Genomic DNA, 18896 nt, shown 5'->3' on the forward strand with positions numbered 1-18896 from the left:
ATACACAATCTGTGTGTGTGTGTGTGTGTGTGTGTGTGTGTTGTTCAGGCGTGTATCTAAATGCAACAGACATCACTAACAGACAAGAGAAAAGTGTCATCTGGCCTTCTGTTATCAAACAGGCTCTCTCCAGTCATGTTATCTTACAACTCTGAGCTGTGAAGGACATTCTTGGGCTACACAAATGCAATGAAAGATCACAGGATGTGAACACATAAAATCACTTGAAAAGACCAAATCGTTGCAATCCCATCGCACTGCCGTCACAGTGGTGCTTTCCCTGTCTGTAGTCTATATTATGCACATGCACACACAGTACTCTCCAACAGTGATATATGTTGTTTTGGAAGTCATTGGCAATCAACCTTTTGAGTTGTCTATGAGGATGTGTTGTTTCGATGTGTTGCTTTGATCAGCTTTGCATTTTGCATTTGCATTGTCTACATCAAGTTTTTTGAAAAGTGCAACCACACTTACGGGCACTTCCTGTGATGAACAAGCTGCAGGGATGCTGTAGTCTTTCTCTCTCTCTCACTGTCTTTCTCTCTAGCCCTATAAGCAACTCTCTCACCCAAATGGCTCTCAGTTACCAAAATTTGGCAACAATTGATTTAACGCAAATCAGCACTGAAAGTGCCGAGTTTGGTACCCAACCCTCCTATCTAGTGGAACATGTAGCAGCTTAGGAGCCAGATATTTCCCTCAGGCCTCGGTAGATACCAAAAATAGAGCTAAGATAGAACAAACATTGGACTTGCATTCATAAGGCGGACACAAACACAAGTCTAAATGAATGCTCATGTTGTGTAAATAAGCCAATGTTTGCTAACTAGTTAGCAAGTGCTAACAGCAAACCATATCAGCTGCAATCAGTTATTACAGGTTTAAGAAATCTGGTAACTGCAGAAGCCAAAAGAATCCTGGATTCCTAAATGCATAAAAAATCCATGAGCTGCACCTCAAAAACAATAAAAAAGAGTGAATGAGAGCAAAGGTCAGTGAAGTCAGTATGATTCAAATAAACTAAGCCAAAAGTGTTTATACCTGTCCTGAGTGGGCACACTTCAAGGCAGGCCAAAAAGCTCCACGTCTTCATCAGGAACGCTCTGATGATGAGGTAAGCCGTAAGAGAGACTGACATTTTTCAACACTTTAAATGTTAAGAATCACACAATTTGACCGTCTGGAGCCAATCACCCACAATGTAGCAATTATCAAGTCAAGTACACATCTTTTCACCATGAGGCACGTCTCAAGAAACTAAAGAGAAAACAAAATGAAACCAGTGGACATATGTCACCAAATGAAATGATGCCATACGATCTGAGAATAAAAAAAAGCAATGCCATACGTAGCTGTTGGCACTCTGCGGGTGTTACCTGACAGAAAGCAGGTGTGCTTGTTATTTCTATATTATTTTCTATAATGGAGCTTTTTCGCTCACAGCGCCCTTCATGTGCATACACTTCGTCAGTCTGTGACTGACGTTGTGTTCTGGAGCAGATCCAGTATTTAGCCAATGATGACAGATGCTTAATGACATACATGTTCGTTCTGCTGGGGCCAAAATGCCCTTTCATGGCAGTACATGCACAAGTAGTTAAGATTGCGACTTTAAACAGCAGTGAATATAGATGGATAGCCCGTCACTGGGAAACTCCGTCCTCCCACAGGCCTGAAAGTCCAAATATTTAGTCTCTCCATTGTTAGTCACACTGTTAAAGCACAGGGTTTGGAAAGTGAATCTGGTCATGATAACAATGACATCCACGCCTAAATGTTCATATCCGCTTTTGTTTGCAGAAGTTTTAATCTGCTGTACACTCATAAGGAAAATGAATGCAAGCCTCTCCACTCGCTGCATGTCTTTGTCTCACTGAGGTTTTGGCTTGCTGCTGTCCCTCTGGTGGTTTTTAGCAGGCCTATCACTCCTGGCAGGAGGCTTCCTCATGCGTTTGAGCAAAGCCAGGTCTAGTCAGGAGGAAAAAACCCTCCTGTCTCCTGAATTTGAAGTTTGCTTTAGCAACCATCTATGCACAAACTGTTGTTGGATGCCTTCAGCCCATAAACCAGTCTGTGTAGCATCGCCACAAACACAGCCACCCTTATTAAACCATCACCATTTAACAGAGGTGTCGTCTTTAAAGTACTTTGGAGAATCATCTGGCCTTCTTTTCAACACACATCACCACTTTGGCATGCAGAGGTCTTAGTTAATGGATAATTTAACTGATGAACAATCTAAGGTTGTATTCTTTTTTCACATTTCATGTTGCCGTGATTCTGATTTGATTATAGCTCAACAATGATTTACAGCGACTTTTTGACACTTTAATTTTCATTTCAACTTTTGCACCCAGCAGATTATAGTCAATTTTTGATTAAGGTGCCATCTGTCACCATCCATCCAAACTACATAATGCATTTAACATTCTGCGTGCTGTTGCAGAATGTTTTCTCCTGGCCTCAGTTCAAGAAGTGAAAGGAGAAGAAAATGTCTAGGTGAGTGGAGGACTGCGCTGGGGACAGCTGTAAAACACATTGATTTGATAGATAAGTTGAGGAGAGCTATCACTCTAAAAGGTCAGTGTTTTCTGCATCCACACTTAAAATCAAATTAAGGGCTTTGTTATTTCTGTTGCTCTACAAGAACTGTTACCAACACAATGGAATGCAAATTGGCCTCCATTTAAATAGAGGGATTTCACACCTTCAGGCTTATCATGGAGCAGGCCAAAGCCAGGAGGAGATGGACACTCTGGGATCTGCAAATTGACTTTAGCCTGTAATGTGTAATTAGGTTGGATAAAGAAGCACTTCCCCAAAGTTTGCATGTCCAGCAAGCACAAACAGAGCTGTATTAGATCACCCACCCCCAATTGATAAGATAATGTCCACAAGAACTCCTCAAGACAGCTGTTTATTGTCAGATAAAACTTGGATCACCACTTTAGAACTTTATTACACAACTCTGATCAAAGCAGCTTGATCTTAAACATTCTCTTTACAGGAGCATTTCATTTAATATTAGTGAAAGTACTTCTTCCTCATTGTATCCGGGGGCTTCTTTCAGTATCCTCAGGGACTCACTGTGTTCCCTGCAAGACATTTTGGGAACGACTGGAAAAAAAGCAGGCCGTCACCCGTTTTGTCCCTCTTATCATTGCATCAGTCACAGAGCTAAGAGTCGGATTCCTTAAAACACAAACACTCTGCAATCTTCAAAACCAGAGAGTAGTCTATCAAAACTTAATGTAGTTCTACAGATATTTCCAGAAGCCTCAAAAACTCTTCTAAACATCTGGATGACAAAATATTTTTCTTTGATGAGATAAGGAAGATTTTTCACTCACTTCCCAAGTTGCTCCTCCTGTTACTAACCCACACAAAGACGGTAGCTGGAAATGACATTTTTCCTTACTCAGTATGTACAATGTCAAACAGTCTTCTTTTACCATCATCTGTATTCGTCTGGATGGATGTTACTTTACATTTTCTTATATTTTCAAACAAAGTAATTCATGTGTTGTACATACAGTCACAACTTAATGGTATAGAACAGCAGAAAGTTTTGTTAAACAACCTTCTGGCTCTTCCAGACATTGCCGGGTATTATTTTCACTGACACAGATGCTTAGTTCTGTAATGTGAATGTAATAGTAATTCAGTCCTGACTTAACTTCTCATTGCCCCGTGTTGTTCCATGCACCACACTTCTGGAACTGGACTGTAAGCACGCCAAAGAAAGGCTACACTTTAATTCTACACAACTTGCATAAAAATAATGTCGACCATTATCCCGGTTTACAGTATATCTGAGCCCCCTTTTACCATTCTGTGATTTTTTTCTTTATTATTCAGTATTTTGTTTGGACAAAGGAAATATAAGCAGGAGACAAAAAGGAGGGACGGGGAGGCTCCTGGAGAGTTTTTACACACTGGGTAATTAAGCTCTTTGACTGACAGCAGAGTGCCAAAAGGCGCAGACGCACTCCGATTGGCCGGAGCGCACTTTACAATCTCCTCTTGTTTCCAAGCTCCGCACAGGCAGAGCGCTTCACCTCCCCAAACTCTCACAGAAGCCAGACGCACTGGAGGAGCGCGACGGGGCTGCAGCTAGAGGAGCCTGCCTGTGGACTTTACCCAAACCAGAAACTCCACACCTTTTACGCACGTCGACCTGCAGACCCCAACGTTTTTTCCCTACATTTCTTTCTTGTTAGTTCTCCGAATTTCTTAATGCAGTGAGTGAATCGCTCGTGTGAGCCGTACTGAGCTGCCTTCGTTTTATTGTTGCAAAAAGAGAACATGGGGTCTGCTTCTGAGTCGTTCTGGAGGATGATCCGGCTGGCGGTGACAGTGGCTCTCATGTCAGCGTGCAGGGCGTCAGAGTACGAGTACCTCAGCTGGAAGTCGGACATGTACAACGGCGGCCGCAGCTACGGGAAGCCTCCCCAGTGCGTGGACATCCCGGACGACCTGCGGCTCTGTCACAACGTCGGCTACAACCAGATGCTGCTGCCCAACCTGCTGGAGCATGAGACCATGGCCGAGGTGAAGCAGCAGGCCAGCAGCTGGGTGCCTCTGGTACACAAGAACTGCCACCCGGGCACGCAGGTCTTCCTCTGCTCGCTTTTTGCGCCGGTGTGTCTGGAGCGGCCCATCTACCCGTGCCGCTGGCTGTGCGAGGCCGTGCGGGACGGCTGCATCCCCATCATGGAGGCGTTCGGCTTCCCCTGGCCGGAGATGCTCACCTGTGACAAGTTTCCCCAAGACGATGTGTGCATTGCCATGACGCAGCCCAATGCGACCGAGGCCACCAAGCCGACAGGTAATCTGTTTCACTGATGGATTCCTCAGTGTCGAAGTGTTTGTATTACTTCTTCAAACTGCAAAGAGAAGCCAAGTGTGCGTGCATGCTACTCTACAGCAACGCGTTATTTCAATGTAGCTGCCCAGTAAAACCAGAGTGTCTCTTTGGTCAGTGAGATGCTCCACACGGACATTTATGGGTGCAATGCCTGGTTGAAGAGCATATTAATGGTTGTTGATGGGAAGGGGCTCCCTGTGGTCAGACGCCCTCTACTCTGACTGATGCTTCCTAAAAAAAATAAAATAAAAAAAAAAAGTGGCGGTGGTTTAAATAATGCAGGCATATTTTCACTATGACAGCAAATGGTGATTTTGTTTTCATTGTTGATAATCTGCTGTTTATAAGACTTGTTTCATGATAAATCTTTTCAAACGCCAGGAAAATATCAATTGAAAGCTGCCAAAGCCCAGGGCCATAACCAGAATCATGAAATATTAAGGGCCATACTCCCCTCCGACACATCCCCTCTCCTCATAAAGAATTAACCAGAAACACAATGGTATTTTTTCAGTTATGTATTCAATTTTATTATCTGTAAATTTTGTGTCCCAACATCAAAGTCTAAACGCTGTGTGGAAGCTTTCTCCACACTGGCCAGAAGTGGCCAATGAGTTTTCAAATTGAAGTTATTATATTAAGTCTAAAAACGCTGTGCGTTATAAGATCATGTGTAACTTTCATTTTGGAATGTTAACCCAGGCTCTAAAATTACCAGAAAAATACACAGGACATGTCCTCAACGGCAGCAACTTCCTTACCAGAGCTTAAGATGATGTCTTGAATTCTCTCGCTTGATTTCTCTGACTAACAGGCCAAAACACTATGATTCAATTCACAATGGAAGAGAGAAAAGCAGCAACTTTTCACACTACACTCGTGTAGAAGCGGGAAAATATTTTACATGTTTTGCTTGAAAACGATGAATCGGTTTCCAGAATGGTTAACGATGAGTTTGCTTCTGTATTTGAATGTGTAACCCCACTTCAGTGCAGCCATTTGGGATTTCTTGAAATAACCAAGCGTCAACTACCTAACTCAGAGTAACTACCTGACTGAGAAAACAAACAGCCACCACTTTTGCCACTGTGTCGAAGTCGACACCCGCTCAGTTAAATGGGCTTGAGAATGTTGTTTCAGGGGTGAAGGTGTGTTTGCAGATGCAAATCCCAACACAAACAAGCCAAATACAACCTTTTGGGGGGAAATTAGCCATGATCCAATTTTAACAATGTCAACACACCTCCCCCCACCACGCTCCTTAAAGAAAGTCTTATGTGGTTACATTTCCTTTTCAATCCGTAATCTTCTGCATAAACTCTGGCTTCAGTGTGAATGTGAAGTTGCTCGCTGTTGTCTTGGAGCCATGTTGCAACATTGAAAAAGCTCCAACAGATGGTAGTCATTTATTTCAAGGTGTTTGTTGAACTGGAGGACAATGCTGGGAGGAAGTCCAGCACCGAAAAGTGAATACCTGCATCTATTAATCCCCATTTTTATTACCATTACTGAAGATTTCTTTGAAGCGGATGAAAGATGGAGAGATGAAGACCCAATCTGAAAAACACACTGTTCAAATAATGTGAATTAAAATCCAGTCTGGAGGAGAGCGAGAGCCTGCGGCTTCTAAGCAGTTCTCCCAAGGACGTGGCAACAACGTGGTAGACAGCAGAGTCAGACACCTCATGCAGCATCAGTAAAGTCAGGAGGAACATAGTCCAGATAAATGGTCTTCCAGCACTCAATCGATGGGCCGAGCTGACAAATACCAGAGAAACCCTGGAAAACTCACAAAAGCCCCGAGAAGATAAAGCTCGGGCTGAAGCGGACTAGTCTTGGTTTGAAGCTTCGGTTCAGTGTCCTTGTTGGTCGCCTAGGTGAGGTGTACGCCAGGGAAGGGAAAGTACAATCACCTCATTCACTTAAACCATAAAGTCGAGGGGAATTTCCATCATCACATCATCAACTTACTTCTATTTCAATCTTAAGCTGTAAATACACCACTTGAAGACATTTTTGCTGAACATGTAGGCCGTAAATGGGGAGACTGTGGATCTTCCAGCAATTACACAGTGCTCACTGTATATAGAGCGAATATGTCCCCTGTGTGTGTGTGTGTGTGTGTGTGTGTGTGTGTGTGTGTGTAGAGGGGGGGCTGTTACTGACTGACATGGTGGTATGGACGGAGGCCCATTTTTCTGAAAAGGACTCCCTTTTCAGACTAAGGGGGACCACACAGAGCTCCACGCTCTCCAGACGTCACCTGTTATCATTTGTTGTCAGCGGCGATCATAAATAAGTTCTCCTGCTGGACACAGAGTCCCGCCTGCTAGAGCCGAACTCGGTCCACTCAGAGCGGCACAGAATTTCGTTCTCTGCCATCAGTGGTCATCTCTGATCTTGAGGTTGATTAAGACTTTTTTTTTTTGTCTTAAAAGCAGCCTAATCCTCACAGCCATTCTCCTTAATGATTGTTAATAGAGGTCAGCTAACAGGGCTTACTTGGTGATAATTGATTTAAAGGAGAACCAGGCTCAAAAAAAAGCAAAGGGACCCTGTGACTCTGTAAATAGTGTCTGTTTTCACAAGCTCTTTACACCTGGGTGTTACTTTGACAAGCTTTCGTTAAACACATGTAATGGACAACTGGCAGCGGAGAGAAAACTATTTGTTTTCCCTTTTCTTACCCTTCTGCTCCATCGATCCTGGTCCACGCTGTGACACTGAAATGCAGTCGGTTTGAATTAAATGCTGCAGGATGCTGCAATTGCGTTGCAGGTCCAAGTTTGTTTGGAAAGCAAACTCAGCTGTTGGCATGAAGCGATCATTTGCGGCTTTAGAAAAAAAATTGAAAAATCGTGTTGGTAAAATATTCACAGATATGCCTCTAGACTGAATTACTTTTTGGCAAAAACACATTTTGGCTCTTAGTCTTCACTCGGGTTTTAGTCTTCCAGCGGCTATTATTACCTTTTTTTCGGGATGTCAGAGCATTCCTTTAAGCTTGGATTGAATATCATTACCATTTATTCCTTCCACATTTCTAATACTTTTTTTTTTTTTTTTTTTGCATTTAAGGGAGTATACATTGCTGTTGAGCATTATGGAGAGATCCATTTTGAAAACTGTCTAAATGTAGCAGAGAGTGAGGAAGAGTGTTTACTGCAGCTCTTAGTTACAGCTGGCTATAAAAGCTGAAGACATTCCTCGCTGAGGTCAGGTCACGAGAGCGTATGAGCCCAAGAGACTAGGCGACTGACACCAGACAGCAGATAGGATCTCTGCATACAGAGAGGGCTTAGGTGTGTGGAGAGGTTTGCAGGATAAATCATTTATAATTGGAATTTAAAGGAGTGTGGTGACTTTTTTAAAGAATTTACTTGAACTCCTCCCTCTTCATTTCAACTGATAAATGACTCTTGTGTGTCCCCAACATCCCAAATGGGTGGCGATGTGAATAATTCCAATGCAAAGCCATGTGAATGACTCATGTTTGGTATTATTGCAACTTGCATTCAATATTTTGCCTCTTGCCATCTGATTTCCTAACCATGCCCCGTCTTTTATTCACAGGTTACTCTCCCATCTGCCCTCCATGTGACAATGAAATGAAAACAGACGCCATACTGGAGCACATGTGTGCCAGCGAGTTTGGTAAGCGTCCTCACACTCACTGCGCCAGCACAACATGCGAAGTACTGTCAGCACACCACAGCTCTGATACGCCTTGACATGTATCACAGCGGTCCAGGAAATCAGAGCACCATGCGATTGCATCAGTTGTGTCTTCTATTCTCAAGCTTTAAAACAGTCCATAAATTCTTAACAAAGTATGTAAAGCTGCATTTTTTCCTGAAGTCTACCCTGCATCTTACCATATTTAGCCATTTCCTCCCCAGTGAACTCAATAAAACTTGTTCCATGCCTGCAGTTTTCTTGATTAGATCAATGAAACTGAAGAGTTTTTATGTAAAAGCCTCATGTGAAGTTTTGTGTCTTGGTCAGATGTAGCAGGCCTGTCTGGTTTGGTGGAGGATGATGTTCTGTGACTAATGAATTGGGGTCATTAAAGTCTTTATGTGGTAGGTCCTGGCAGTAGTAAAGTAGGATGTTTGTTCTGCTGTCTGGGCGGACTGTTGTTGCAGAATACCTTCTGCACATGGGAGGAAATCCACATCAAATGTGCCCCTCAATCAAGTAGTTAATGATAAACCATGTATTTGTTTTGCTTTAGTAACATCTATTTGAAATATATATTTTTAAAAATCCTGATGTGATAAAACACATTAAAAAAAAGCTAAAGTTGATCCTTAATTTGTGTTTTTTTATTGACCTCAGTGAGTAGTAATAATAATAATAAAACTTTATTTGTTGAGCACTTTTAGGAGAAGAAATACAGCTCAAAGTACTTAACAGCAAAGAAATCAAGTGCTCAAGTGCTTCACATGACAAAACAAACCCCATAAAAAGAACATAGAAACAGGGACAGAATGCCATAATTAATGTACAGTAAGATGGAGAATGAAGCACACTTGATAATAATCATAAGAATAAGATAAAGATAAGGATTTTACAAGTTAATAGAAAGAGGTAAATGGAAAGTTTAAAAAGAGAATGCATAGATTGCATTTTAAAAGAAGTGCGGCAGTGCAAAGTAAAGTGCAAAAAAGAGTTTCAGGCCTGTTGTCAGTGTGCCATCCATACAATGTGGAGGCACACTGTATGTATGTGCGCATAAATAGAAATGAGGGAATGAGAAGTACTACTAAAATGTGCCACCTTGTTATCAGTTTACAGTGCATTTTACCTCTGCATGTGCAAACAACCATCAGGGGAATGTGGAACATATTGATTAATGTAAAGAAATAGAGCTTTCACTTTCTATCTGATATTTAAGTTTCTGTTCAGAAGTGGTAAAAAAAAAAATTAACCATCAGATTTGTAATGATCCGCAGTGTATTAGCACAACAGGCCATGTCTTGTACTCTACAATTCACTGTCCATCTAACTCAGGCCCTGCTGCCGTCCTAATTATTGTTGTCATCTCTGCAAACACAAAATGGATAAAACCAGTGAGCTACGCTGAACCATTCATCATAACGCCAATCTACCTGAGAAGTAATGTGGGCCAGTTTCCCAAGTAAAATACATGTTTGCCCTGAACTGACACAGGTTTCTTGAACAGCTTGTTTCATAAAATGGTTCTAATTGATAATTAACAATATATTAAATGAGAATGTGAGAACAATATGAAAATATGAAAGGTGCTCCTTGTAGTGATGAACCTACACAGAATAATCACCTGAATCTGCTGCTCCTCTCAGCTGCAACTTTTGTATTTAGTGCTGTTTTGCAGGCAAACAACAGACGCTAACTGGTGAGCGAACTGGAGCATTTAGCAGATAAAGAGCCAGGTATTTTCTTAGGAGTTGGTAGCGACCAAAAGCAGAGTAAAAAGAGAGTGATATTGGGGTCAGGTGATCAGAAACATGACTCCAACTGAATGATAATGATGCTCCATGACTGCTAGATTTAAACTGTTTGCTTCACCATAGCAGCTTGAAAGGTGAGGATATGTCAGCATTGTATTCATAAGGTATCTCAGTGCCAGGTTTAAAAAGTCTGTAGTTCAACATTTTCAGATAAACAACCTGTCATATCATTCATTCTGAAGGGTTTCATGGCCTCCGGACTTGTTCTGGACAAGCCAGGGAGTATTTGGAAATTTTAGAAACAGATTACCTTTGAAAATAGGACAATGCATGCTGTAGGTTTCACACATTCATTTCACTGGAGCGCCTTCAATCCAGCTGGATGGGAAACCAGACTGAAACAAACCAAACAACGTTAACAAAAAAGGAAAGGAGGAACATGTTTCACTGACTGGGTACTTGATTTAGTTAGTTGATTTAGTTAGTGATTCAGTGGAAATTTGGAAATTTTGCATGAGGAGCCTTGCACTTGAAAAGGACATTGAAGGCCCAGAGTTCAATTAAAAACACAAACATCAACTGAATTGCAGTTAGGAGGACTTCCAGGAATAATATGTGCATGATGCACACAAGATGCAAGATGTTAGGCTTTCATGTTTTATTCACTGGCTGGACCAAAAGTTGTGGCAGCATGAATTCCAGGTGCCATGCCGAGCAAACATAGACTGGATGCACATTGGAAACAGACTTTCTTCCAATTCTCAGGAAAAAGTTTAAAGTTACATTTGTTTAACGAATTGCCGTGTTGTTTATGCTGTGGTGATGGGAGTTGCCTTATTCAGTCTGCGTCCGGGTTTGCCAAGAGGAGAGTGGCACATTATTGGCTTGTTTCATCTCGGATGAAGACAGATGTTGTTTTGCTTGCTTGTCATAAGCCCCCTAAGCAGCTGACATGTGAGGATACACAGGCAGATTTAGTATCGGGCTGAGGATGAGACGCTGTGCTGCCTATGTTGCATGTTTGAACGCACAAGGGACCGACCTCCTGTGGAAAGCCACAAATGTTGCAGTGATTTCAGGGTGGCACATGAGTTGATTATAGCGGGTAAACAACTAATGCACAGCCTGACACGAGATAGCATCACCGGTTATATCACCAGCCAGGCTAAAGATTTGTTTGTTGCTTTTTCCAGCAGGCTGATGGAATTCAGTTTTGGTCTGATGAGAAAACTGCAACTATAAATATATCTAACATCAGCTGAAGCCAAACATCAGTTAATGTACTGTCTCGAGGAAAAAGAAAATACGCAGATGGAAAGAAAATTCCAAGCTTTAATCATGACGTGTTTTATCCCACCAAGGAAAGATAAGACCATCATCCTGATTTTGCTTGCTGCTAGTTTTGACTTGACTGAGAGTGTGCGGACACGGTAGGTAGCAGGAGATTGAGTAGACAAGTCTTAACCATAAAACAGATATGATAGATGGATGGACACAGGGATGGAAAACCACAGAGAGGCTTGAGGAATGAATCAGTTAACCAACAATAGAGTCTTTATTAATCTGCGTGGACCAGTCGTGAAAAACGTCCCCACCCTGGCAGGGAATTAGCATTTTTGTCCTCACTTACTGGAAGTTGCGAAAGGTCTGTTCTCAGTTAAAGTAAGAGTAAAGTGTGAAGTTGTTTTTTGCAATCATTTGTATAATTGCTTCCCATCGGTTGCACAAGCTCATCTGACTTTTCCATGCGGTTTGATCCTGAAAGAAGCAGAGAATGCTGCAGCAAGACAGCTGTTGACTGGAGGTGGTTGGATGAGAGGTTCTTCTGGCAGAAGAGGAAAGAGTCTGCTAAGATAGATGTGCATTTTCAAGCTAATACATGAGAGTCGCTGTATCAAGTAACAGGTTCTCAGTCCAGCGCTCTTAGTTTCTCCAGTGAGGACAGACACTGCCTGATTTCTGCAAAATCCTGATGAAGCTCCTTCTAACAAATACACATATCCTCTTTGTGGCACTCAGCTGGTAACAGATTTACAGCTCAACACTGTGTTCCCACCGCAATTTATCTCTGTGCTTAAGGTTTTACGGTACCTCATTGTCCCAAAAAACTCCAGCACCCTTCAATTAAATCTCTCCTCTGCCTTGGACAGCTCTCTTTGTTGTCGTTGCCAAATTGCTCCTTCCCTTTGCTGATGCAGTAAACAACAGGGCAGCCCTGCACTGGAGGACTGATCACTTCACCTTATCGGATCAGTTGTGTTTCCATTATTGTGCATGGGGAGCAGCACACGCCCTCCTGCTGGCTTTATGACGCCCTGGGAGCTGGAGGTCCTGTCTGAGTCTCTGAACCAGCAGAGGAAATCAGGTCAGGGGTGAGGGACCAGAATAGAAAAGGGAATGTCTACAAGAATAACAGATTTAATGTTACATTACTTGAGAAAAATTAAAACCAATTTACAGTCAAGGTAACGTAACAAAGAGTTAAATCTTGTTTTTGTCGATAGTAGATTGAAATGAAATGAATGATGTCCTCTGACTATTCTGCTGATTGAATTGGAGTTGGGTGATAATTCAACAGTATTGTAAACCAGTATAGTCGTATCATGAAAAAATGAGGAAATCATGTTATCTTTTTTTTTTACTAAAGTAATGATTCCGAGCAAATTGCGGCCAAAATGTAGCAAAATGAGTGACTGAGGTTTTTGTTTCACTCATGTGAAGAGTTTTGTTGGATCTAAATCATAACAATGAAACACAGCTCATTGCATTTAATCAGTGGTCCCCAACCTTTTCCTGGTGATCCTTTAAAACAAAGCAATTCCAGCTCCGACCCCTCATTAAAGGGTGCATATGTCTACTGGTTGGCAGCCACTGGATTCAGCATCAGTTTAAGTAATTTATTTGCAGTCATTTACTATACCACACTATAACACTACAGAAATATACAAGTGGAATACAAGTAAAAGTCCTCAAAATATTACTTAAGTAAGCGAACAGCAGCATTACTAGCAAAATGTATGTCAAAGTACTCGTTATGCAGAATGGCTCTTTTCAGAATGTGATGTGCATTCAGCAGCATTTCAATGACATGAGTCAGTGTATTGCATCACTTGGGTATAAAAGGATCAGATGTTTGAAAGTAGAATTCAATTCTACCAGGTAACTAGTTAGAATTAGCAGTCAGTTAAATACAGTGAAGCAAAAAAGTGTTGCTGGGGAGTGGAGCTAGAAAGTAGCAAAAGATGGATGTTTCTCAAAGTATGGCTGCTTGTGTACTCGTACCTCTCATCACTGCTTTTATGTGATCTTGCATACCTTTGCCATATTAGGATATTTACTGATACTGGAGAATTATTTATATTAACATCTTTAAAGTGATTTCAGCTGTATAGTGCAGCTCTGGCTAGAATGTTTTGAGTTCTTGGCTGGTTCAGTTGAATCCCATGATTCTCTCAGCACAATAGCTTTGTATTGGTCACACCGGTGCAGACGCAGTGCCAGCTTACTGAGCTGATGCATCCCGTACGAGGAGAGTAGGAGCATACAAATGTAGACCACCTACTGGATGGATGTTCACGTCAAAGCGAAAACAGTTGTTTAAACATCTCCCTCCTCTGTTGCACATTATAATTATGAGTGGATACAGGGACAGTTCCAGCGGCTGTAAGTAAAGGACAGCATTGTTAACAACCAATTATTTGATGTGAACTCCTTACTGTGCACTGCTGCTGAAGAGATTAAACCCTCAAACAACACGAGGTGCAAAGAAAGTTCAGAGCGTCAAAGGATTATCGAGGATGGAGGATTTATCAAGATGAAGTCCTTGCAGGGGTGGGCAAGGCCTTCTCTTTTATGACTCACTAATTATGAATGCTGCCCATTTTGATTTCACTGAACACTAAGCCTGCTCATAGAGACCGTTTGAGAGACTAGAGACAGAGGATAAAAGTCTTAATCCCTACCATGTGCACTCTTAATACTGGGAAAAACAGGGCGGCTCTTTTTTAGCACTTTAATTAACAATGGGAGATACGGGAGCAAAGGAAGAGATGAAACATTTGGAAATTTCTTTAAGTACCAGGTCTGGTTTTTATATCAAGCACGATTCTGTGAAAAGTGAGTCAGGAGGGATTTTGTGTCTAAAACCGGAGAAAATGAGACAGTTTTATCAGTCCAGATCTTTGCTGGAGTGTGAAATGATTCATGCTCAATCAGGCTGTTCCCTGCAACATAAGTCACAAGACTTCATGTCTGACATGACTCAGTGATTTATCCCAACACCAGCTCTGTCACTTAGATCGGACATAGCAGCCTGCGCTTTTTTTCTCTCTCTAGTTGCCGTGTCACAAGGTTGTCTGCGCTGCACAAACATCACTGTATGTCAGTGGAAAACAGAGGACGTAATGTGTGGAGGCATATGGAGATTTGGACCACCAAAGTCTGACTCGTGCTCTGTTTCAGAAGGGGAACTGGAGGAAACAGGGAGATTAGAAGGTTAAATTGAGTTTAGTGAAAGATCAGGAGTATTATGGTCAATCAGAAAGCAGCCTGAGATTCAGAGGGAGGTTAAAGCCAAAACCAAAGCTGCGCACTGATTTATTGTTGCAAGACAATTCTGATTAAAAACTTTCAAGCAACTGCTAATCCTAACCAGATGGATGCAGTACTGAAATTAAATAAAAACTGACTTAGACTGTAAGTGTAAGGTCACTTCGCAAGTAAACTGACAATTTAGATTCCTTCATTACACAGATGCAATGTTTTTTCCATGTGAAACAGAAAGTTGAAGTGGCACTGCGTATAATTTTAATCAGTCTCTGAGGCCACACACAGCTCTTGGTATCTGGATTTAGTATCAGACGATCTCCAAAACAGATATTGCATAATGTCTTGGTATTAGGAGGATCATTCCAGGCTTCTTGTACATGAAGATTTACAGCAGAACTACATCTACCCAGAGCATAAGCAGGGCTCAGGTAGCAGGTTTAACCTGATTGCATGGAGTTTTTTTTTTTTTTTTTTTTTTTTTAAATCATAGTGATTGAACAGGAGAAAATGAATCCACATAAAGTATGGAGCTGGATTGACAAATGGCCCAGGCTGGTATATTGGCCAATACTAACTTATTGCTTGTGTATGTTGGTATCATTTTACATAGAAGGGACAGCAAGTTGCAGCACATAAATGTCAAAGAATCTTTATGTTCGAGGATTATTTCTGTAAAATGTCCTGTTCAGAACATATGTTGGTCACAATGCTTTAAAAAAAAAGAAAATTACAGAATCCTTATTAAAAATGTTTTCATCTTTCTGTGTAAAAATCATCTGAGTCATTGTTGGATCAGGCCATATAATAAAACACAACTTTGTAGTAGTGTAGAAGTAGGCAATATGATATTCATTTACCTCCTGTGAGAGATTCTGCCATCCTGTTTCTAACCTTTCATATCTCTGGGTGTGCTTGGCCATTCTGGCAAAAAATCTGATCAGGACAATGTGATTTTTGCATCAGGATGGTGGATTTATGGATTTTTCAGGTTATTTACCTTCTGTTCTGGTCATTTTATCCATTAACAATTTAATAGTAACTGTGTTCTATCACAGTGTAGGTGGATATACAATTACATGTACCAGGGTATAGAATTTCATCCGTGTCACTCAGCCCCTTCACAGTGAAAGGGCCAGTCTAGCTGTGGGCAGTGCTAGTCTCATAATATTATTCAGTGCAGTAAAGGGATATGCCAGTACTGAAAGTCAGTAGTGGGGCACGGATTGCTTTACCAAACCAGTATAACTTTACAGAATCACATTACTTTCTTATCCCTGAAGAGATGGTGCTGACTTTCCATAGATACCACCATCATGTTTCATTTTGCTAGCACAGAGGGTGACACACTGTGTCTGGCATTTTGTACTCATAAAATATTAACTAGATTATACCAAAGGTTTTGTACAAGAACTCATCCAGCCTCATGCATGAGGTAACTGTGTTTTTCTCCTTTTCTCCACTGACAGCTCTCAGGACCAAGATTAAGGAGGTGAAGCGAGAAAACATGGACCGCAAGGTGATCCTGCAGAAGAGGAAGAAGATGCTCAAACCGGGGAACCTGAAGAAGAAGGACTTGAAGACGCTGGTGTTGTACCTGAAGAACGGTGCAGACTGCCCCTGCCAGCAGCTGGACAACCTGGGAAACCAGTATCTAATCATGGGCCGCAAGGTGGATAAGCAGTACCTCCTCACAGGCATCCACAAGTGGGACAAGTCCAGCAAAGAGTTCAAAAAGGCCATCAAGAAACTCAAGACCTACAAATGTCCTGCCTTCGAGAACGTCTTCAAATAATAAGACCCCCACCCCACCTCCTTTGGTCGCATCTCATCCTACATATGAACTTGCACAAGCATTAAAATCCCAAACTTTGCTTTCTATTGTCCTGTTTATATATCTATATATCTTTTTATATTCACAGATATACTTTGAAATGTCCATTGATAAGTTTTAGTTGAATGTGGTGAGTGATGACACCACGAAAAAAGGTTGGGTTTCCTTTTTTTTCCCCCTTCTGCTTAAGAAAAGGACATTGTAGTAAAAAGCCCTTCCTCACTGAAATCATTTCCACTATGTGTATGTAGATAGCCTACTTTGATCTTTCATTTAACAGGTCAGTGGATTTTGCTTAAAGGACTAGTTGGAGATTTTGGGAAATACACCTTCACTTTATTACTGAGAGTTAGCGGAAGAAGATTGATAGCACTCATGTGCCTGTATGCTAAATATGAAGGTAGAGCTAGCAGACGGCCGGCTTAGTCTCAACTATAGAGTGGAAGCAGAGAGAAACAGCACTTTCCAACAGTAATTGTCATTTTTTCAGTTTTTGTTTTTGTACAGATTGAACATATTAAATTTTGAGGTACTGTCAGGTGTATTGGTTTCGACAGAGCCTAGCTAGCTGTTTTTTACTGCTTCCAGTCTTCATGCTAACGTAGTCTGTTGGCTCTCGCTTCATATTTAGTGTTACAAGCATGAGATCGGCGTTGATCTTCCCCTTTAAATTTCTGAAATAAAAAAGATTTTTTTAAAGCTCTCTCTTTCTGATCATATAACAATAAATCATATAGTCTAGACTGCAGAATTGGCGTTTGGAGGTGTTTTGAGCTTTAAAAGCCACACTGTACAGAGCAGCTCCACATGGGGTTCCTGTTGAATAACTTATTGACATAAGTATGAGAGAGTGCTACCGTCAGCTGACTGCTTTTTCAAAGTAAAGACTGCACTACCAATAATTTTGATGATTTCCTTTTCATTTCTTCAATTCATTGTTACATTTCTTTTTTGTTACTTGAAAGAATCTTCTGAGAATCATAACCACCGATCTGCATCATGAAATAACGTGTAGGCCTGTGTGGCAGATTTCTTGATTTCTTGTTGTGTGTTGTCATCTGACATTTGGCTGAATAGTTTTACCACTTTCCTATCCCTTTACATCCAATCTAACTGCAGTAATCAGTACTCATTGGTAATGAAAACACATTGTAGCCTTACATGTTTAAAGAGTTGCAAAAGTTAGCAAAGTGCAAACCAACTCTGTGTTCTGGTTTGTTTTGCTCAAGTGTCGCTGGTCCGTTTTAGCACTATTTTGTTTCAGATTTGAATGTCAGTGGTACATTGCTGCCTATTACATGTACATACAAAATTTTACATAAATTTGAAAAACTGAATGGTGTCTTTTATGTTATTTAGTTTTCTTTCATAGATTTAGACATTGCAATGGTTGCTTAAAAATCTCAGTAAGCACACCATGGATTACCATGAAATTGGTTACAGACATTCATGGCTTCTAGATGGTCTATTCTAATGACTTATATGATCCCATTACTATTCCTCTAGCATAATCATCAGGTCAAAATTTGTTAAAAACCTGGGAAAAACTAATGACCTTCCCATCAGCTTCAACTGTTAGCAAGATGGTGAATAAGCAAGATGGTGTGTAAAAGTATAAACAGGTAAATCCTGAGACGTAAACAGATTGTAAACACTAAGTAACCAGGTAAGTAAGTGGATGGAGCCTCTGCTGTAGAACATACACACTATGTACAGTACCAGTAAGTATAATACAAGTGTCAGTGTGGTGTGAGGAAAGTGTTCTGGTGACAAGCTTGAGAGCTCAACAGTTCAGAAGTCTCATGGCCTGCATGATGAAGCCTTCACTGAGCTTGGTGGTGTGGGCCGGGTGCAGTACTATCTTCCCAACAGCAGCAGGCAGAAGAGTTCGTGCGATTGGGGTTTCTGATGATCCTGTTGCCCCTGTGTCCTGCACTGCTGCATGTAGAGGTCATTTGTGGATGGCATCTTCGTCCTGCTGATGTGCTCTGCAGTTTTCAGACTGCTGGGCCAGGTGGTGATGCAGCCTGTCAAGGTACTCTCAATTTTGCACCTGTAGAAGTTTCAGAGTATCCAGGAGTCCATGCTGGGCCTTCTCAGCCAGAGGAGGAAGAAGAGCCATGGTCTCATTCTCTTTGTGATCATGTTGATGTGGTGAGTCAGGTCAGGCCCTCGCCAATGTGAAGCTTCTTATTCTCTCCACCACCACTGGGAT

At 41.4% G+C, this 18896-nt stretch overlaps 1 protein-coding gene across 1 annotated transcript; it reads left to right on the forward strand.

Annotated features, from left to right (window-relative positions):
- Positions 1-3975: 3975 nt before the first annotated feature.
- Positions 3976-18016, forward strand: sfrp1a (secreted frizzled-related protein 1a). Its single transcript, XM_076731627.1, has 3 exons — positions 3976-4831; positions 8444-8524; positions 16317-18016. The coding sequence occupies exons 1-3, from the start codon at positions 4309-4311 to the stop codon at positions 16640-16642; spliced, it is 930 nt and encodes a 309-aa protein (XP_076587742.1). The 5' UTR covers positions 3976-4308; the 3' UTR covers positions 16643-18016.
- Positions 18017-18896: the final 880 nt, after the last annotated feature.

Source organism: Chaetodon auriga, chromosome 5 (assembly GCF_051107435.1).
Source record: "Chaetodon auriga isolate fChaAug3 chromosome 5, fChaAug3.hap1, whole genome shotgun sequence".
Classification (NCBI taxonomy): domain Eukaryota; kingdom Metazoa; phylum Chordata; class Actinopteri; order Chaetodontiformes; family Chaetodontidae; genus Chaetodon; species Chaetodon auriga.

Coding starts and splice junctions, on each gene's coding strand:
- sfrp1a (XM_076731627.1), top strand. CDS start 4,309: ATGGGGTCTGCTTCTGAGTCGTTCTGGAGGATGATCCGGCTGGCGGTG. Junction 4,832..8,443: donor CGAGGCCACCAAGCCGACAG/GTAATCTGTTTC, acceptor TTTTATTCACAG/GTTACTCTCCCATCTGCCCT. Junction 8,525..16,316: donor CATGTGTGCCAGCGAGTTTG/GTAAGCGTCCTC, acceptor CTCCACTGACAG/CTCTCAGGACCAAGATTAAG.